Source organism: Stegodyphus dumicola, chromosome X1 (assembly GCF_044657685.1).
Source record: "Stegodyphus dumicola isolate Sdum_Otavi_A_Nest chromosome X1, ASM4465768v1".
Lineage (NCBI taxonomy): Eukaryota > Metazoa > Arthropoda > Arachnida > Araneae > Eresidae > Stegodyphus > Stegodyphus dumicola.
In genome coordinates this window covers 249391027-249414435 of record NC_140780.1, presented here as the reverse complement: position 1 = coordinate 249414435, position 23409 = coordinate 249391027, and the positions used below count along the sequence as shown (strand labels likewise).

At 33.9% G+C, this 23409-nt stretch overlaps 1 protein-coding gene across 1 annotated transcript; it reads left to right on the top strand.

Annotated features, from left to right (window-relative positions):
- The first annotated feature begins 117 nt into the window (after positions 1-117).
- On the top strand, positions 118-14457 carry LOC118197182 (glycerol kinase-like). The gene has a single exon (XM_085807419.1). It carries the CDS (start codon positions 209-211, stop codon positions 1868-1870), a length of 1662 nt encoding a protein of 553 aa, XP_085663545.1. The 5' UTR covers positions 118-208; the 3' UTR covers positions 1871-14457.
- The last annotated feature ends 8952 nt before the right edge of the window (positions 14458-23409 follow it).

Below are 23409 nucleotides of genomic sequence, written 5' to 3'. Positions count from 1 at the left end.
TCAACTAAGTATGCTAACAAACAAAACGCATAAAAGTTAAAATACACTGGAAACACTGAAATATTTAGATTTCAAATTGTTATGTAACTGCAACTACCACTCCAAAGGTCACATGTGTTGGTCTGCTGCCGGTAGAAAATTATCTGAAATTGTGAGTGTTATTTATCGGCTCGTCATTTTGTAGGAGTGAAATGATTTATATATAACAATGGCAGAAAATGTAGCATTATCTAACAGAATGTCCAAATTAATCGGAGCTGTTGACCAAGGAACAAGCAGTTCCCGGTTTCTTGTTTTTTCAAGTGATACAGCTGAAATAATAACTTACCATCAAATAGAGACTAAGCAAATTTTTCCTCAGGCTGGATGGGTCGAACAGGATCCTCTGGAGATTTTATCTTCCGTTCGATTATGCATAGATAAAACCGTTGAAAAGCTTAAAGAGTTTGAAATTGATCCATGTAATATAAAAGCAATTGGTGTTACTAATCAAAGGGAATCTACTGTAGTTTGGGACAAATACACCGGAAAGCCCCTGTATAATGCAATCATATGGCTCGACACGAGAACTGTTGATACAGTTGAGTTGTTATCTAAGAAAAGGGGGTCCAAAGCCGTCCAAGAGAAAAGTGGATTGCCAATAACAAGTTATTTTAGTGCAGTTAAATTGAAATGGATGATTGAAAATGTTGCAGAGGTAAGAGAAGCATTACAGAAAGATCAGTGTTTGTTTGGAACTGTTGATTCATGGATTATTTGGAGTTTAACTGGAGGTATTAAAAATGGCATTCATGTGACTGATGTAACAAATGCTAGTCGTACATTGCTGATGAATATAAGATCATTGGAGTGGGATCCTTGGTTATGTAACTTTTTTCAAATTCCCATGTCTGTTCTACCAAATATTCGCAGTAGTTCTGAAATCTTAGGTTATATTTCAAGTGGATCATTAACTGGTGTTCCTATTTCTGGTTGTTTAGGTGATCAAAGTGGAGCCTTAGTGGGTCAGTTATGTTTCAAACCTGGGTCTGCAAAAAACACATATGGTACTGGATGTTTCTTGCTGTGTAATACAGGCAAAGTCCCTGTTTTTTCACAACACGGACTTTTAACTACTGTTGCATATAAATTAGGTCCTGACAAACCGGTTATTTATGCTCTTGAAGGATCTGTTGCCATTGCTGGTGCTTTGATTCGATGGTTAAGAGATAATCTAGGAATAATTGTAGATTTATCACATATTGAAACTCTTGCTAGTTCTGTACCTAGTAGTCATGGTGTTTATTTTGTTCCTGCATTTTCTGGTCTGTATGCTCCATACTGGCATCCCAATGCTAGAGGCACAATTTGTGGTTTGACTCAGTTTTCTACCAAAGCTCACATAGCTCGAGCAGCACTTGAAGCTGTATGTTTCCAGACGTGTGAAATTGTTAATGCTATGAATGCAGACAGTGGATTTCCATTAGAACAACTTCAAGTTGATGGAGGAATGACAAGTAATACTCTACTGATGCAAATTCAAGCTGATCTTTTAGGATTACCTGTTATCCTGCCTTCCATGCCAGAAACTACAGCTTTGGGTGTTGCAATGGCAGCTGGTGCTGCTAAAGGAATTGAAGTATGGGACCTTGAAATTGCTGAGCGTACTGATATTACCACTGAAACTTTTATTCCTAGTATACCTCCAGCTGAAAGAGAACTACGTTATTCAATATGGAAAAAAGCTGTCCAGCGTTCTATGAATTGGGAAGATGAGAGTACCAAAAAGAAAATAGTAAGAAATTCTCTGCTGCAATCTTTGCCAGGTGGAATATTTTTGTTTTCATCATTTGCCCTTCTTTTGTTAGCTGAGAGTCTTGTGAAGAAGTGATTTGAATATTGTATTAATGCTTTATACTTGGGAATTAATTTTATAAGAAATACTTTTAAAGCTTTTATATATCAAGATTCAAAAATATACCGTGGACAGCCATGCCGTTTCTTGTTGTTTGACTTCTGAATTAATTTTATATATAATTGTTACTTTTTTGTGTACTGTTGTTAGTGTTGCTGGTTAATACACTTCAGTTAAGTTGTTTTCAGTTATTTTATCATTATCATAAAACAAAGCACAAATCTTTATTTTTGAATATTATGTGGTTAAACACAATTTATGATATGCACCTAACATTTTTAAAAGGTGTTGAATTTTTTATGGTTGTAGTCATAGCAAATTGATGTAAACAAATCGATGAGAGAGATTATAATGATCATATTCTTTTGCCTAAATAATGCATTAAGCTGCATTTCAGAAATGATATGATTTTAATTATATTTCATGCTCTTGTTTTTTAAATATTTAATCTTGATAATTGGTTTAATTATATTTCACAAGATGGCTGTTGCGTAATATTCCTGTTGTGCATAATGTACAGGTTGATTGATAGTAATGCAGAAATAATATCTTGTGCCTTTTAATCATATAGGTAATTGGCTGATGTAAAAAGAATTAGCACCTTGAGTATGAGCAGATTAGGTAATTTAACTTTATAAATGGAAAAACTTGGAAATGTGCATTGAAATTTTTATAAAAATTGCCTCACATTTTTTAAACAGTTAATTGATCATTTTTCTACCTAGATTGCGGAAGATGGTAGGTGAAGTAATGTTTCCAAGTCTTATCGATGTATTAAATATTTAATTTCCAGTAAGTATACAGTTAATAAAATGAAGTTTACGTGTAAAATGAAGCTAAATACAATCAAAATGATACACCAAGCAATGATTGTTGGAAATACTAAGATAAAAAAATATGCAAATATATGAAAAATTAAGCTGATTCTCGTTACCTTAGCAAGCTGTCAACCTTGAAATCTTAAAAAACTGGGAACTTTAACGCTGCATGGTGACACCATTTCGAAGCAACTCTCAATTGACTTTTTGGTAAAATCTTAGGAGAGCCCAAATCCTTGGCGACAAACTGGGAAAGTGCAGATTCACCTACTGCTTTGCACGTTTCTCAAAATCGCCAAATTGAAATTAGTCAGTCAAAGAATTGAAAATTTGGTATCCATGCACACATCGACCTATTTTCACTTAAAAAACATCAGAGAATTGCACAAGCTTGACATTGTACACTCTTGAATTAATCCATGTCTACATCTGTGCGTGTCATATAAGTGGGTGCGTCAAGGGTGTGGGCTCTGCTAAGAACTGACTGACTTTAATTCACTCAATAATGTACGTCTAAAATTGTTTTAGTGTGTAAGGGAATCGTGTAATATCTTTCCAAGAGCATTTTCAGATACAATTTGATTTTAACTAAATTTTAGCTTCTTTTTAAAGAAAAGCATACTTTTTATTTATCAAAAATTAGGAAATTATATTTGAAATATTCTTGAATATTTTTACCAGTGGTATAGATAGGGTGGGGTAAGGGTTAGGGTTATTGAACTATTTATAATTCCGTTCTGATGTTCTCAGTATATTAGTATTTAATTGGTTATACTAAATTTTATGTCCTCTGGCTAATTTCATTTTTCAATTTTCTTGCACTTTTGTACCGAGAAAAATCCGAAGTACTGATGGAAAGATTTCATTTATCAAAATATTTTTAAGCGCGATGAAAATAAACTTACTACACGTAGTATTTGTGCGGATAAACTTAGTACTGTAGCATACATTGAAGTAAACAAAATTAAGTATAAATGTTAACTGATTAAATATTTCTTCAGTCTTCATATAAAAATCTAAGAATGTGTACAGTAGATTAAGAGAACTCAGATCGAATGAAATTATAAGACTAAGATCTGTAAAATGTAATAAGTGAAAAATAAAGTCAGGCAAAATAAAATTTAATGAGAAATATTATTCTAAAAATCATAAGAGGTGAGGGAATGGCATTTGCCTAATTTAAGTTTCATTAATTCAATAACTTTCATTTGTTGCTGGGACATTTGCTTTAGTAAAAGCTAAAAATTAGAAATTGCCAGAGTTGGCAGCTATGCTTTGGTATCTTTGATAAGAGAATGTATTTTTGCATTAAATTGTTTAGTGTGTAATGGAATCATGTAATATCTTTCCAAGAGCATTTTCAGATACAGTTCGATTTTAACTAAATTTTAGCTTCTTTTTAAAGAAAAGCATACTTTTTATTTATCAAAAATTAGGAAATTATATTTGAAATATTCTTGAATATTTTAACATTGTCTTCCTTATCAGTTTATCCAGTGGCATAGATAGGGTGGGGTAAGGGGGACATCTGTCCACGGGCGCAGCATCCAAGGAGTGCCAAATTGATCCTACAAAATTTTTAATGAAATGTTTTCCATTCTTGGCACACAGAAAGAGGCGCAAATTCTTCAGTTGTCCCCGGGTGCTGGAAACTCTAGCTACATCCCTGAGTTTATCTTTATCTTGATATATTTTGTCTTTCAGATAGTAATTGAAAATTTAATGTGAATTTTGTTTTAATTTAAAGCAAATTCAGATGGTAACATAACCCCAAGAGCTGAAATATTGATCTTGGTTAATTTTTAGCCTAAAATACAGTTGGTAACTCTTTCTTGAGGTTTTTGTGACTTAGAGAAGCACTAACACAAAGAAACCACGAAATGTAAACGTCACAAAAAACTGCGATAGTAGTTTAAAGCTGGTAACCTAACAATTTGTTCATTCAGAGGTAACAATCATGCTTCTTACTTTTCCTTTGGTTCCCTTCATAGTTGCTCACCATTTTGCAGTTTGTAGCACCAGCCTTATTGTTTGTCTTTGCACATGTAATTTGTTCTTTACTGATTTATTATTTTACAGTAAATTACAAAAAATGGGTTAAACATAACACGTAAGGTACATTCACAGTAATTTTAAACACAAATATTTTTATCCCATAGGGTAAATATGTCTCTGTCAGTTTCCTTCATGCCACAAGTTTTTGAAAGAAAAAGGAGGGACTGTTTTCAAGGCCATACAAATGTTATAATAAATGAAACAAAGTATTACTCTATATAAGCATGCCATTTTTTAAATTTCCTTTTTAATACTAAAATTAAATATAAATCTGTTTCAATAATAATACAGTCAAAAGTCGTTAATCCGGACCTCAAAGCTACATGCGAGTGTACGCATGCGCATAATACGTTAACGCATGCGCGTTTAATGTTTAACGGACAGTATAAGCTAAGGTAAAATTATCTATTTCAGTTAATGTTGCAGATTGCGTTGTTCCTTAATCTTCAAATCGGATCCGGCTTATTATTTTTTGCAGACTGTTAGAGCAATTTTATAAAAGTAAGCTTGAACTTTCGATTATGTCAAAAAGAATTTCCGATTCTGGAGCTACCAAAGGATCTACAAAGCAAACGCATGTTCCGAGGTCCATCAAACAAAAAGTGGAATTGCTGCAAAAAATGGATAAAGGCATATCCTTTGATTATCTAATCATTCCGAAATATGTTTATCAATTTCATGCTGCTCTGCGGAAGGGGGGGGGAGACGACGCGGCGCGCAATGAATTGAAAGTTGATCTGTCAGCACTATCCTTATCTTCAGGGCAGATGTTTTTATTTTATTTGGCTTGTAATTCATTACTAAATGTAGTATTTCATCTCGATGTACTCTGATATGATTTAAATCAAATTCATTATAAATATCACGAATACACATCAAATAGTTTTCTGGTTGCAATTTTCTAATTTCGACTATGCATAATGTATGCTATACGCATGCGCGCATTGAAAGAAATGTTTAATAAAGTAAACAAATAAATATTAAGTTTTTTTTTTTTTTTTTTTTTTTTTTTTTGTAAATTTTGATACCCTTTAGATCATAATTGTTCTTTATTTCAGAAATTACGGTTTCATATTTTTAATTTTATAATTTCTGCATGCCATCTTACCAGATTTAAACTGAGGTTCTATAAACCGGAATTGCCGAAGTCCCAACGAGTCCGGATTAAAGACTTTTAACTGTAACAACTTTCTGATAATACAAGGGGTACCCTTCAGTCTACTCTAACCAAAAATAATTCCATCTATTTATTTTTAAAAATTTAGGAAGGATAGTGTGAGAAACAGACAAAATAATAATAAATAAGTAAAAAATAAATTGCACAGGCAAAGTCAAGCGATTTACCTGACGCAGAAATGCACAAAATGCAAACAGCAATGAAGGAAACAAGAAGGGCAGGTACTCCAAACAAGTGAATTTGTTTGATTACCAGCTCTGATGTGTTATTGCTACTTTTGGTAGTATTTGCACGTGCTCTGTTTTCTCACTTTCTTTTAGCAATTTCGGTACTTTTCTGTTATCAGAAAAAGATCCAGAAATGTATATGTTAATGTATGCCTGTGTTTGTATACATATACACGTATATGCACATTCATACATTTCTGAATCTGGTTTCGATAACAGAACAGTAACTAATACTAATATACTTCACATTTTACTTAATCACTTTTTTATGCTAATTTTTACTTAATGTATGCTAAATACAGTAGAGTCCCGCAAACTCGACTCCGTATATCTTGACATTCCTTATAACTCAACAACGTTTTAAAGATATCTCTAGGCCAAAGAGAGCAAATATTATTGGCTCAGTCCATAAATTTGTGTGCAATTTTTGGTAAATTTTTAAATAATATAAAAAAACAAAATTTAACATTTTAATGAATTATATATTTTCCTCCATTATCTACAATGTCTCGCCATCTTTTTTATGCCATTGCTGTAGAAAGAATCTGGTTTTGATGCAAAAAAACTTGAAAGTTCATTGTGTACATCCTGTTTAGAATTTAATTTTTTTCCCAGTAAAACATTTTGTAAGGCACGAAATAAGTGAAAATCACTTGAGGCAATATCTGGAGAGTAAGCGGGATGTGGCAAAAGCTCCCAATTAAATTCATTAATTTTTTGCAGCGTTGTTCAAGCCGTATGTGGTGTAGCGTTATCATGATGAAACGACACTTTCTTGATATTCACCAAACGTGGCCGTTTTTTGATCAATTCTGAGTTAAGTTGGCAAAGTTGTTCACTATAAAGTTCTGAATTAATCGTTTGATTTGCTTCTAACAGTTAAAAACATCCTGAACGAGGTTCATCATCTATGCTGCTTTTTCCAACTTAAAATTTTTTAAACCATTTCTGGGCAGTCCTTACCCTAATAGTGTGTTCACCATATACATTATTAATTTTTATCGCTGCAAACCTGGCAGATTCACCACACGAAAATTAAAAATGTAGTACAGCACGTTTGTACTGATTATCTATATTCATCTTCTATGAGTACTAAAATGCATTAAATATTTACGAAAGTTTTTGATGAACTGAATAATAAATAAGTTAGTCAAACGATGACAAGTTTCAACAGGTTCAAAATTGTATTGTTTTAGTAAATGCGTCATTGTGAATTCCATGCATACGCTTAATGTGCACGAACTTATGAACTGACCCGATACATACAATACATATAATTCTTATTTATGCATATGTCTTTCCTGTTCTGCTCAAAGATTTGAGTGTTCTTTTCTGTAATTTTTGCTGTTTTCACATTGTGCCTTAAATTCTTGGAACTGCCTAACAATTTCAAGCTATGTTGTAATACTTGGTAGCGCTGTTTGCTTCTTTCGAGGATATGAAGAAAGTCAGGTAGCGGCTGGCCACTGGTTTACATTCCTTTCTATTACAAAATATTAGGAGACATGCCTGAAGTTTTGTGACTGCATCTTATTGCAAACTAAATCCACACCAGTTCATTGCGGGCATCGTTCCTCATTTAACATCCAAGTGTATAAGTGTTAACGTATTTTGGGGAATTAAAAACAAAGTCCAACATTAAGAATCAGCGTAAACTTTTAAAAATGTTTTGCAGTACTAATTTCAATAGTTTTTAATTACTTTCTTCAGCTGGTATGCTGCAAATGAACCAAATAAAGAGTGAAGAAAGATAAGATTTTCTTCACCCTTTATTTGGTTCATTTGCACTTAGCTGAAGAAGGTAGTTAAAAAAATATTGAAACTAGTACTGCAAAACATTTTTAAAAGATTAAGATGATTCTTAATGTTGGACTTTGTTTTTGACTGTTATTCAGTGTGATATTTAAATTATATTTTTGGGAACTTTTGATATTCTGTGAAGTGAAAATGAATTCGAAAAGAAAACAAACAAAGTGACAATGGAAATGAAACTAGATGCCTTAGAGACTGGACAAAGGGAAAAGTCTAAACAAAATTACCATGGATTTAGGTGTTGGATAGACTAATTTGATAGGGTGGAAAAAGAAGAGGTCAGAAATTGAGTTTTGGTGTGTGAAAAGAACATAAACAGATAGTTTAAAGGAAAGAAGAGTATGAAAGTTGGTGAATATGAAAAAGATAAGGGAGGTGCTTTATTTGTGGTTCAGGCAGCAAAGGGAATAGGGACACCCATTTCAGAACCAATTTTACCAGAAAAAGCCCTAAAATTTTATGATGAATTTCCAGAAGGAGAGCCTGGATTTACTGCTAGTGCTGGTTGGCTCGTCAGATGGAAAAAGCGGTATGACAGTTAAATGTTTGTGGCCTCTTAGGTGCTCAAAGCTTTTGCCAACTGCATGTGTAATCTAGTGCTCCTTCCCATGAGGAATTTCATGGGCTTGGGCTGACTATGTTAGACAAGTGAGCATAAGCAACAACAACGTTTGAAGGGAAAAGTTATCTGCTAACTTGGAAAATGCTGCAATATTCAAGGATAGTTTTCACAAACTAATTGAAAAGGAGGGTATATTTGGAAATCAAATTTATAATTATGATGAGACCGATCTGAATTTTTGAATGCTACCTTTGAAAACGCTGGTATCCAGTGAAGAAAAATCGGCACCTGGCTACAAAAGGAACAGTACGAGGGTCAGAGTCTTGGCATGCATCAGTGCGACAGGCAGCCATAAGCTCAAACTAGTGCTGATAGGCAAATTAAAAATTCATCAGGCGTTTAAAAACATAAAAAGTAAACTAATGGGACCGAAACCAAATATGCTCTTCCTGTTTGGTAACGGAATATGTCAAATGCATGGATAAATGGAGCAATATTTTAATGACTGGTCTTATCAGCAGTTCGTTCTATCACTGGAAAGTTTTTTTAAAATAAAAAAAATCTACCAAGGAAGGCGATTCTCATTCTAGACAATGCCTCATTCTATCCCGATGTAAAACAGTTAAGAGATGGAAGATATAAGAGCCGTATTTCTCCTCCTAACATAACTTCAGTGTGCCAGTTGATGGACAAGGGCGTTTTGGAGGCACTGAAGAAAAATGCAGATGCAAACTTCTTTCATCTCTTGTTGTAGCCGTGAAGGAAGGAAAGGTGTGATATGATCGAGAACCTGAAGAAACTAGATGCATTGGATGTTGTTGGATAGATAGCTCATTCTTGGAGTGAAATTGAGCAGATAAGCCTCGTTCGTTCGTGGAGAGAGTTGCTGGACCATTCAGGAGAGCAGAGACGAGACAGAAAATTGTGAAATAGTTGACTTACTGTAGAAAAGTCTAGGTTGCGAAGAAGTTTCTAATGATGTTGAAGAATGGATGGGACAAGATGAAAATTGTGAAATTTTAGGACATGCAGGAATAGTTGCACTGGTTAAAGACAGTGTGGATAAAAATGAAGATGAATCAGAAAACGAAGAGTTTGAAGAAAAAGTTAATGATCCATAGTGAAGGACTGAAAGCCGCTGCAAGAATGCTCCGTTACATGAAGAAACAAGGTGAATCTGGTAGGGACATTTTGTTCCTCTATCGCTTATGGGACGAAGCTGCACAACAACAGAATTAGTGTGAGACAATCTACCATCACACGATACTTTTCTACTAAGAACTAATAATTTTCTTTCACTTTTGTATGTTAGTTTTTTACTCAATTATCTTAGGGTATTTGTTCTTTTTATGACTCTTATTGTGCTAGAACTTGGCATAAATAATCAGCATTAATTTAATTGTGTGCTGCGCTTTCCATGTCTAATACTGTCGTTTTGATTCGAAATCAGACTTGGTTTTATAGCCAATTTATTTTATTTATAAACACATACAGACGATTATTTACATGTAGAGTTTAGTATGAAGATAAAGTGTTTTGTACATCTTGATGATAAACATTCCGTATTTCAGTAATGTAACTAACTTAACTGCTGCTTGCTTAGAAGAACGAGAATTCCCCGATCACAACATATAAAACTGGTTGCCAGATTCATACTTCAAACTTAGCAAACAAAACAAACTCTTAAATAATGATAAATGGGAAATACTAAACTAAATAGGAGTTATAACAACTGTGCTACAAATGTCTAGTTTAAGTTAGAGTTAAATATTAAGAGTTCTGAAAAACTGATCCCTTATTCTATAAAACTCGACAGTCTCTCAGTCCAAATTATGTCAAGTTTGTGGAACTCTACTGTGTCATGCTTTTCGGCCAAATTTAATTTAATCACACTAAATATATCTGACCAGCTAATTTTTATTTATTTATGTTTACTATCATTTTTTTTCGTAGTAATAAACCCCTTCTATGTATTACTCAGTTAAATGTATTAATGTAAGAACGTTTCTTGGAAAACCAGTTAGCTAGAAAAAGCTGGGTTTGAGCACTTAAAAGTTAGTCATGAGTGGAGCTCCAAAGCTGAAAAAAAAAAAAAAAATGACTATAGATCACACGCAGGACTCTAGTTCTTTACTATAAGGCTTGTGTATTTGACAGAGTATCGTATCCTTTTCTCGCAAGCATGATAAAACCTTTTTTACCATTATAGAAATCTATCAGTTATGTGATCAATTTATCAAATACAGATAATGTTAACATAATTATTTTTGCTATCCTCATCAGCAGCCAAAGTGAAGTGTCTTCCATTCTTTAAAAATTTTCATTTGCTTTTGAACCTCTTTCATCCCATTTCATAAGTTTTTGTTCAATTTAATGTTTGGATTTATAAGTAGTTAATTGCATTTGCTGAATATTTAATTTTTTTATTGTTTTCATGCCTTTGCATATATTTTTCCGGTTATCGATATATATACATAAAGGATATCTAATGTCAGTATGTCTAATAAGATATTTGATATTTGAAAAACATTTCTCATAATTCATGAGATCCCTGTTAACTCTTTTAATTTGAAATGTGTTCAAAGCTATTCAAAAACTGTCAACCACTTCAATGCTTATTTTCCACAAGATTTGAAAAATATAGATATAGAAAACATTTTAATTGCTAAATACTGTGTGAAGTGTTTAATTTAAAATGCTCATAATTCATGTTTTATTATCTGTGATATTTATTTATGTAATATTAATATTGGTTGTTAAGCATAGTTTGTTATTTAAATAAGTACTAAAAGGTGAATTGTTTTTTTATTTATTTTGTTTATGTATGACTTTAATCTAATGGATTTATCTAAAGATTGTTAATATAAAATAGCTTTTGAAATCTGAAGTATGTATATTTTAGTCATGATGTGTATTATGCCACAGGAAATGCAGTCTTTTTATTTTTTGAGAAAGGACATTTATATAATGCACTATATAGCAGTTGCTCACAAACTGGAGGGTGCAGAGGCAACACCTTCTTAAACAGAAGCCCAACTACGAGATCGTGACGTCACGAACTGGCGGCTGACAATCGCCGTTGGTTACCTACTATCTGCCTTTAAAGTATATATGTTTTTAAAACTTTACTAACAGGAGGGTATTTTCTAATGATGTAGATACATATTATTTTTCGTTTTTTGCTTTATATATATTGAAAATATATATTTTCAATTCATTCGCGGATATAATATTGGAAACATTTTCCTTTGCACAAAACATATTATATATTATTAATTTTTCTATGCTCTTATATTGTATGTTTACAGTTAAAATGATGCTTTAAGGTACTGGTTGACGTTTGGTAAGTAACAGTAAGGTAATGTTGGAATCTCCCTCCATACTAATAATATTCAAGTCACTTAACTGCATAAAAAATGTATAAGAAGGATGTGTGGAAAATATTTTCAAGGATATTAGAAGTTTTTAAATTTTAGCAGGGTAGATTTATAAGCACACATATTACACGAAAAACCTAAATTTTCTAAACCTTTTATTATTTTCACAATATATCCATGCAAAAATTGCGCTGATAATGATTTTACTGGGACAATACTTATAACATCCTTATATGAAGATCTAATACTCTGCAGCATAAAAACACAAGCAGAATTAGCAGCGTTTTCACAATTATATTTTGCTACATTCCTATTATATTTGCACCTTTGAAATCTAAGAATGGCTTAATGTGAATTTCATCAACCATTGAGGTGACATATTATCTAAAACGCGGATTTTTTCCTTAGCATAATTCAGAAAATTTTCAGGAGTTTGCTCCACTTTAGAATACACATTATATTCAGAAGACAATCGTTTCAATATAGAAGGATGTGGCAAAGTAACATATGCACTATTTCTTAAAAATTTGTAGCAATGTGGAGAAATTGAAAACATCAAACTTGATATTAACAGATAAGAACTATACCTATTATTATTTTTATGCAAAACGAGTAATGTCAGCTGCTCAAATATAAACTGAACTACTCTCTTTTTATGTTCAGGGGCATTTTTTTCTAATTCCCGAAGGCCTTGAGTTACGAATAATAAAATTTTAAAGCTGCTTTCATTATTATCACCTTTAATTTTTGCAACTTCTTTACGCAATGAACAGAGATTATACACATCATTAATTTTTAAAGAAAATTCATGGTTACTAATTTTTGTTAATGGAATATCTCTAAAATATGCTTTCACAGGCAAATTATTATGGATAACGACTGATACAGATATAAAAGGAGCAAATTCTGTGCTTATCTGGAGAAAAAATAGACTATTTTCTTTAATCACAACTGTTAAATCATCAGGTATCTTAACATTTTTTAGACATGATGAAAGCTCACTCAGATTACTGTAATTACCTAATTACTAATTTTAAAGTAATAAAAGTAGGATTTCTAGTAATGCAATTTATATTTTAACAAAACAGGTAATAGCAAGCATATGTGTGTTTGTCTCCCACTAGAGAAGGGGGGAAAGGATTCTTAGTGACATAAGTTTTAATAATATTTGAATTTTCATGCATTAGAAATTTAAATTATTTCTTGTTTTACGCAAAACTGTGCACTTTATATTACAATTTAAAAAACCATAAGCATATTTATTGCCTTCACAGTTTCTTTAGAAAAACTTTTAAAACCAAAATATATTAAATATTAAGCTAAATAATTTCATTTGCTGCCATATACGTATGAAGTTAAAAGTTCCAAGTTATAAAATTAATCAAAAAGTAAAAAATTGGACATTTTAAAAAGTAAGGGAATATTTAGCATGTAATTTGATACATAATTATACTAATCGATACATAATTACACAATATTATACACAATGTATTCTATAAAAATGAAATTCCTTAATATTAACGTATCCATTCTTTTAAATGTAGAAGCAAATACCTTAATAAATTTAAATTTCAAGTTAGGCTTAACTTACCTGAAAATGCTTCGAAATGGTAAAATTTTCTCGCGGTATCGATTTTAATCATCTATGTAATACATCTTGTTGCTTAGGAAATCTATATACTCATACTTTAGAACCGTCACAATAATTTTGTCGGAATAACGGCACACAGCACTTTAAAGGCATGATTGAAATCGAAAAAATATATCGATATCAAATTAAGGCGACATGGTTCAAGCGCCTTATCACGACCAAGGACGAATTTCCCCTAACTTGCTAATGTCATCTAGATGGCCTTGGTTTAGGGGCGATTTTCCACACCCCATTGAGAAGGCCGACAGTTTGTGACGTCACTAAACTACGAGCCTTCAGTAGGGAGGCTTGTGTTTAAGAAGGTGTTGGCAGAGGTAGGTTTATAGAAGCATCATGAAATATTCCACTACTTTCACAGAAATAATACTTAGTCCATGTCATTTTAGATTTGGGCCTTCGTTGTATTAACTGTACTAAGAAGAACATATAAAAGACACTATACAAACTGCTGTTTCTAAAAAGCATCTATCAACTTATGAACTGGTTGGAAAATTGTGTTTTCAGGAAATAATGTCAACAAATTCCATAGTTTCAAAGTCCTCTCGGAACTAGCTATAGCAGGAAATCATACTGAGCTGTATTGCAACTGTGCTGTGAAGACAAAATTCAAGAGTACAGATTAGTTGACTCCTAAATTTCATTAAAAGATGAATAGATTATATGTGATGCAAAGCTTTATTTTCCTTATTTTTGTGATTTAAAAGTAAATATGTGAGAAAAATCAATCAGGTAGCTATTTACTCTGTGTTTCCAAGATTTGAGATAATGTGCAGTGAAGGAAAATTCACTCTTCCTACTAATTATGATTAATTTATTCAATGAAATTATTGTTAAAAATATGTATATATTTAGGTTATTTTATATAAATTTTTTCTGAATTCGAAGTTTGTGTTTCATTTAATTTCTTTGGACACTATGGAAAAAGTTTAATGTGCCAAAGGATGCCACAATGCAATATGTTAGGGAACATTTGCTTTGTATCATTTTCTTCCTTCTAGAATTTCTCGATGCTTCCTGACTTGTTTTTCCATATATGCCAAAGTTCTAAACTATTCCAAAAATAATATTCATTTTCGTAAACGTAGCTCTGGTTATTTTTGTTTCAGAAGCAATTTAGAAAACTGCACATGAATGAAGATTAATTTTTAGCTAATAAGTCAAATTTATTTATTAGTATTTTATCAGAACAAAGAGAAATGCATGGGTATGCACCAAATGTTATTGAACGCCATTAGAACCTGCATTATTTGGTTTATTCTTGGCTTTTGGAGTCCATACAGTGAAGCGAGCGCTGCGCACTCTTGCTGCTGACTTGTGCTACCTTTCATTCAGTTGAATGGTCATCTGAGTTAGGCGTAACTTATCCAGCACTACTTATTTTAGATTTTGACTTGAATTACATTCTACGCTTTTAGTTGCACCGCAAGTTTGATGCTGCTGTTGTAACGCACGAAGATCGCGCCTATCTGTTAACTATTCTGAATTTAATTAAGGGTTACTTTCACTCTTCTTCTGTGCTGTTATTTATTCACGCTGCGAGAATTCACCAGGTTCGTTGTAGGATCTAATTTAGTTTATGTGGAGAAACAAAGAACGACCCTCTAGTTTAAATTAAGTACTTACAAGAAACAAAGAAGAATGAATGAGTTAAGTAAGGCTCTCCAGTTACACGAAAGCTTAGAACACTTTCGCGCGTTCAGTACATTAGGTACAGTGCTAGAAGTAAGATGCTTTTTTGGTCTGGAATGTCAAGTTTTATTTAATATTCAGGAAGTTGGTTAGAATTAGATGAGTTTGTAAAGTTAGCCCTGAAGGAGTTTAAACTTCGGTTCTTAAAAGTGAAACTGGAGGTAAGTCTTAAATTCAAAAACCTTTGCAAGTGCATTTGATAATGAATAATTTGAAATTTACAAAGTAAATTTAGAGAACGCTTTTTTCTAGAATTTAATCTCTCAACAAGGTTGTTTTGAGACCTTTTTGTTCGTAATTAAATTCTGGTGGGGAAAAGATGTCGCATATTTAATTTGTTTGTTTGATGGCTCGAAATTATGCTTTTTGATATTTTAAGAGTACCAATTTTGAGTACGGTCATGCATTTTTTGCAAAGACAGTTATTTTTAGAATGTGTCTTCTTAAATTATCTGCCCTCATTAATGACATCTGACATTCTACATGGCTAAAGTTTTCACCATCATGTGTTTTCGAGTGATGAACTGAATGACTTTTATCGTTAAAACTTACCACATACCTCACAAACATGTGAAAGTTATTAAAAAAAGCGACTTTCATTTTATATATATATATATATTAATTCTTTCCTCATTATAAAATCACTGCGTTTAATTATCCCTCGCTAAATATTCTAAATACACGTATAAAATAAAGTTTTTTAAATATTTCAATGTCATCCATCTATGTTAAACATTTTTAGTTAATATAATGCCAAACATGTGTCCCTCATATTTTTGTTTCAAACAATCACACAGGGCATGTTCACATTATGTATCAGTGACTGAAGAGGAAAACGAACCACTGAATAAGGGGTGTTGATATGAAAAAGGTACGAAACCACTCTATGGGGTGTAACTGAAGTTTTTATTCACAAGTAGTCTGCAAGGCATGAGCACAGCTATCCCATTATTTCATGAGCCGAAGGTGTCCCTGATCCCAGAATTCCTGTAGTTGTGACAGAAGGCAAACTTTCACTGCGTCCTTCAGTTTGTCGTCTGAGTCGAAGCACTTCCTTTTGAGGTATGTCTTTAGCAGATCAAACACATGGAAATCGCAGGGCGACATGTCTGGGCGGATGCTCAAGCTGCTATCACTTGAACTTGGCCATTACACTCTGTGTGGCCTTGGAGGCGTGTGCACGCGCATTATCGTGGAGCAGAATCACTCCCGCCGTAAGCAGCATAGGCAGTTTTCTCTTGATGAACTTGCATAGATTACAGAGTGTCTCACACCACACATTATTGATAATGTTTTTTCGATGCTCGAGCAATTCGATGAGTATTGTACCTCAGACATAAAAAAAGACGGTGAGCATCGCCTTGCCTGCTAAAGGCTCAACTTTGAATATTTTAGGGGAAGGTGATGCTTCTATTGGAGGCTATCCTGCTTTGTCTCTGGCTGGAAGTGACAGCACCGGCCCCAGGAATATGGGATCCTCATCATATCTCGACAGGTGTTGCAGTGCTAGCCTTCATACGCATTTCCTTTTGCGATTCGCCGAGCTTCTTCGAAACCCAATGCGCGCACGCCTTACGGTAACCCAAACTCTCCTGCAGAGTTATCCACGCTGGCCCCCAACATTCGCACTGTGACACGCCAGTCATTTCTCAGTAGGTCGTTTACCTTTTCGATGAGTTTGCCTGGCCTGTTCTCGGGTCATCACTGAACACTCCCGGCCTTCCCGATAACGGGCAATACACTTTCTCCCTGACTTATATGACACATAGTCTCACACGTATACGGCGACCATTCGGCTGTGAATATCTGCTGGTTTAGCCTTTTCACAGATAGAAATCTGATAACACCTAGTTTCTCCTCGGTCATTGAATTTTGCAATATGAACCACATGATGTCCTTACACGCATTGCTGCATCAATTGGATGAAATGCACAACTGCCTGTTTCTCTCCTGCATCATATGTGGGCGCTTCGTGCATGCGCACAACACCAAACATTACATTCGCGTCCCTAGATATCCCATTAAGTTATCCCAAAGTGGCATATTCAAATTTCAACCGGTTTGGTTATTGCGACATTTCATAGCTTTTCATTTGAACACCCTTATAAATACATACGCAAGATGCTATTAAAGAGGGGAAAAAGTTACCTCACTTCTACTGGAACATTGTTGAGGTACTATTCTTTCAGAAGTCTCGTTCGATTATGTTCGTCAATGAGAGCGTTAAATTCCCCTTTCTCTAATCCAAAGTTGATAAACTGAGGAAAAATTGTGTTCATAAAAGTCATATTGGATATTTTAATCATAAAAATCATGCTTATATTTTAGGAATCTTCAAAAGAAATTGCTGTTTAACAGTATTTTATAATAATAAAAAAATTTTAAAGAAACTACTGTATTATATTATTTACCTTATAATAAATGAAATTAAAGATTTGAAATATGCGTCTTTTAATAAAAATATTTTTATTTCTTTTTACGCAGCTTTGCCATGCATTTAAAAACCCTTTTACATTACAAATATCATATAACAATATGTAAACGAGGTAGATTTTATTAAAACCCTGGTTAAACATGCATTTTAAAAAGTTCTTTGCCCCCCCTTGTGTCCATCATATACTCTAAACTACATATACAGTACAAAGTCCGTCGGCGAACAGATGATCGAGGAAAGGGTGAGGGATGACTTGTAAATATACAAGTGGCATAGGGTGTCTGGAGCCAGGCTGAGTCAGTCGAACGATGCGATGCACTTTATATCCCATCGCCTCAATTTCCTCTTTGATGTCCCCGATGTCAGTTTCAACAGGGAGGCCTCTGATAACAATTTTGACTGGCCGGTCTTGCTTTAAATCGAAAGTTTCGAACTGGATGCCGGCTTGTTTCATGCAGCGGGTGACCTCCCTGAACTCCAGCTCTGTTTGAACAAATATTTTTAGATAGGGTCAGTAAGAATGCTCCGTAAATTTGGGGCAATTTCTCTCAAGAAAGACACTTGTGTCTTCCAGTTCTTACTGCTTTTGAGATGAATAGCCGGAATCTCTGGCTGCGGTGGGGGGGGGGGACATTCCGTGCCCTCGGAATTTTCTCCCTCAGTAGAACTCTCAGTAGCCATTTCAGTTTTGTTAGTTTCAGCATTAACACCATTAATGATGGAATTTCTAATTTTTTCATACTTATTGACATTCCTCTCCTTTTTACGAGTAGCATTTTTTTAATTATTAGATAATTTAGAATTTTGAACAGTAGTATTTAATTCTTTAGTATTAGGAGCCAAATCGTCTGTTGTGAGATCCACAATAGACACCTTTCCCTGCTTTCGAGCTGCGGGGGTTATAAATCCGTCAGAGTCGATAGTCTGCGTCTTTTGCATCCGCGATGACGTCGACTGAACAGGTTTCCCCCGCACCTCATGCGTGGGTTTGGTTGCCTCTTGCTTTCTAGGATCTTCTGCTGTTTGAGCGGCGGCCATCTTGGCTAAGTGCTTGGTCTCTAGAATATTTAGAAATTCTTCTCTGGTCGTAGAAGGTGAAAATTCGGAACTTCTAGGATGTTGACAATGTCATTGATCTTATGAAAAAGTTTCTTACCCGCCTGGTCGAGTTGCTCAAATCCATTTGTATCCAGGGGTGAAGGAGTTCTTTTCAGGAAGTTCTTCTGGCGCTGGATTGCCTCGAATTGTTGCTTTAAGTCGTAAAACTGGATGATAAGTTGCATGCGTTCATCCTCTGGTGACGCAAGTTGCACAGGTGGAGCCTGATCCCTAATCTCTGAATTATCCATCATACATTCATAATTTTTAGCATAAAAATTCCCAGTATTTGGCTGAGTTGCCGGGAGCTTGTCAAACGAGCGACCATCACTCACGGTGTCCATCCTCGGAATCCCCACAGGAAAAGGATCAACACAGACACCGAGAGGATGAAGACAAAATACGCCACTTAGCCAACAGAGAGGAAATTCAGTGTAGAAGGTTAAGTCTAGTTCTGCAATCCGAAGCGTCATCGAGATATCCTAGGAGGGGTCCTTCCATATGATCAAGAAACTGAACGACATAGCAGTTCATATGCAGAGAACTCATTCTAAAGCAATGCACTATGATAAACTTGCATCTCATTCTCTGGTCATAGATGTCCAGTACATGAGGAGAGGACGATGCTGAAAAAAAAAAAAATTATTGCATTTTTTGTTCTTCTACACTTTTGTGTATTGACTTACTTAGTTATTTGTGAATTTTTTGTGTTTAGAATAATAATTTTAGGGTTTATTTTGTGTTATTCGAATTGGTGGCCAACATGTTTTGTATTTAAGTGCTTGTTTGCTATTTATTATTTAGAACCGTAAATCTTTCAATTCTGGTTGCAAGAACATTTGAATTGTAAAAATAGCTCAAGCAAAACGCAAGATATGGCAGATTCGTTCGTAGTGGGCGTTGGCAAAATTTTTTAACGGTTGGCAGTTTTCCAGAATATTCGGGGAAACACATTTTCGAAGCCCTAAGACTGATTCTTCCAAAAACCTATGCTAAAGCATATAAACACAGATCCGATATTAAACAGTTCTGAATCAGTTATGAAATTTAGTGTTTAGCTGAACTGCAATTTAAAGTTTATTAGTGATTTTGAGGATTGCTTGTACTTTAAGGGTGAATTACTTAATATCCGCGTTCTCCATGAGCTATTTATTTTACTGCGGGCACTATTTGTTGTACTTATTTTATAATAAATATTTCATTTCTTCCAGTTTGTTTGGAGTTGCTATTTAAAGAATATAAACCTACCAGTAGCTCGTCACAATGAACTTTTTCAAATGGCGCTTGTGAAATTGCATGCCACAAGCGTATTCACAAAGCATACAGACCATTTCTGCTACGGTCTGCTCTCATTGGATGAAACATCTGCTTGTCGGTCATATTTGGAATGGCCTTTATGCATCTATTCCACATCGCATTCAATCTGTACTTCAGTCAAAGGGTGACCCAATCCACTATTAATAAAGATTTTCCATTATTTCACAGGTGTTCATATTATTTTGTCCTCCATCTGTATATGTAACAGACATCATATCTTTTTTTTTTTTTTTTTTTTTTTTAATGTGGAAATATCCTTTCTTTCTTAAACTAACATTTATATGATGTTAGCAACTCTTTAATATACATAATGGTAAAAAGTAAACTATGATATGTCTGATATGTTTGCCTTTGCTCAATTTGAAAATTAGTTGGATTAATGCTATTGAAAATCCTTCTAGTAACAAATGACCCAAACTAATCCTAACTAAAATGCTTTATTTCACTTTACTGGTTCTTACTGCTTGGCAAAATAACTTTTCAGAAACTGCTTTAAAAATTATCATTAAATTAATATCTGCCAGTGGGCTTTGCCAGAAGGATTTTCTTATAAAATCGAACTCTATACATTCTGGTCAGATAACCAGCCTATTCAAGTCTCTGTAGTTTGAAGAATTTTATATTAGGTTGTTTTTATATCTTGTATAGCTCTAAATAACATCTTCTCGATGATCCATTCATACAGACCAAGTATGCAACGCAATATCCTTCTCTAAAAATCACCAATGATTTCTCATCATGTAGTCAGCACCCAAGCTTTTGACATGCAAGTCAAAACGAATCTTATCAAACTCTTGTAAAGAAGTAATTCAGTTCTTACCTTGAGAAAACTGGATTTTAAATAACTCTTCAGGCCATGAAAATATCTATTTGTCATCTCATTTTTATAATTCATCTTCGCTCCCACGTAAATGAAACCAGATCTTTTTCAAATCTATAGCTACTAATTTCTAAACGACTGAATGGTAAGTCAGATTTTAAACAAGGGATATATTTAAATTTATTTTCATTAACACAAAGGCTCCATCTTTCTGCACTTTTTGCAAATGCCATGGATGCTTATTTAAGGAACAATTCTACCAAAAATGCAAATATCATCTGCATATGCTAGTAACTGAATATTCTTATTAAAACATTTCCTCTAGTATTGATCCTAGAATGTATAAGTTTTCTGAGGGCAGTATTAAACAGGAGGCATGCAAATGCACCCCCATCTCACTCCATTCTTGACCTCAAATTGCTTAATTAAGACAAAATAACATGCTGAAGAAGTATTAATTTAGTCAAACAACAAAAATCAGAGTTATATTTGCAAATTTTCACAGGACTAGTTTCGATGGTTTTACCGAACCATCATTCTCAGCTACCAAAGTGCAAATGAATAAGATACGTATGGCTGGACAGGATTTAAGCCACTGGCGCCATCTATTGATGAAACGATAATTAAAACATAATTTCCTTAAAGGCTGAAGGCAAAGATGAATTGGAATTAGGTTCGTTAACTAGAACAGAAATATTTTTTTGAATGTGAAACGCCTCGTGGAAATCTAATTTACCAATGGAAGCCGTTTTTTGAATAATTTTGGCTGCAGAAAAATTGAAAGTGTGATTTTCCGACTAACAATGCTAGGTAACAGAGGACTTCCTTGTTTCCTTTTTTCTAACATATGCCTTATGTTCCTTAATGCGAAATTTTAAGGCTCTCTTAATTTGACAAATGTAAATTAAACCACAATAGCAAGGAATCCTTTAAATACCCCAGGAATTCATATCCGGAATGGGGTCCTTGAGTATGGAACTCGGAATTTTATTGATGGGAGAATAAACGACCAGAAAGGTAAAATTCTGCACAAAATTTAACTTTCGGATCGTTTTTTTAGCGCAGTGGATCTTTTTTCCTTTTTTAGTAGCACATTTATATTTATCAACAGCTAATCTAGTACACTTTCTTTGAAGCATATTTTTATATGCTTTACTTAGGTCAGTAGTAGACCTGCATTTTTGACTGAAGCAGTTTTCACCCATTGCTTTTTTTGCTCTTCCTAAGACTGTTGCCAGATTCAATAACAGTCATTTTTAACAGATTCCATTTCTCATCTATAGAAACCAATTTGAGGTTTAATTCATTCCGTTATCTCTGCTTTAAATCTTTCTTTATTGGCATTTGAGATTTCTGCTCTGATTTTAATCATTACCAAGTGATGATGTGAGTTAAAATTTGCTCTATGATATGCTTGACATTTAGTATGTCAGGCATGTCTGGTGTCAATTAAGCCATGATCAATCTGATTGAAAATGCCACAATCTAGAGATTTCCAAGTCATTTTGTGAATACTTTTGTGTGGAAAGCAAGTTCTGGTCACCAGCATATGTTGTTCCTTAGCAAAAAATATCAGTCTCTGTCCTGGCCACCACCATATCTTGTTCCATAACAAAAAAATATCAGTCTCTGCCCCTTATCATTTTCGTTGACATTCATTAGTTTTTACAATTCGAAGATGTTTTTGAAACACAAATGCTTAACATACACATATGTTTACATATGTTTTATGTGAAACATATGTAAGAGAGGAAATGTAATGTCGGCAATAGCTTGTAGATGCCCTGAACCAGGGTCATCCAATAACTTTCTTTTGGTATAAGGTAAGAGGTCTGATATAACAAGCAGTAAATCCAGACTAAATTTTTCACTATAATGTATAAAAGTGTGCAGATCACAAGAAATTATAAATTAATTCAAATGTAGAGGAATATAAAAGGTCTTCAACTCCTTTCCTAGGATTGTCAGTTGAGATCCCCATGTGAATGGGCTTTGATGTCCCCGATGGGAATTGTTTTCATTAAAGTACTGAGGTAGGTGAAATTATGTTTATTATTAAAGGATTATACAGGGTGTTCGGGATAAATTTGATATATTTATAATTGACTATATTTTTCCTAGGTTGAAGGTATTGACACACATTACTTGTCATTTAAAAGTTTGGACCCTTCTTCATTCATATACAAGATGTCAGAAAGGATGGATGACTGGTACTCACCTCAATCATGAAAGAGAATAACTTGCATCATGATGATTCGTGCCGGCCATCAAAATAAGGATATTATGACTGCTGCCCAATGCTCGCTGAACACAGTAAAAACAATCAGGCATGAACTAGAGACTTGCAATGGTGACTACGAGGATGTAGCAAGAAGAAAGATCCCTAGCAGACGATCTGATTGCGTTCGTACAGCAGAATTCCTCGCAAATCTGCAGGAACAGGTGTTGAAGAACCCTGTCATTTGAATTCGGGCTTTG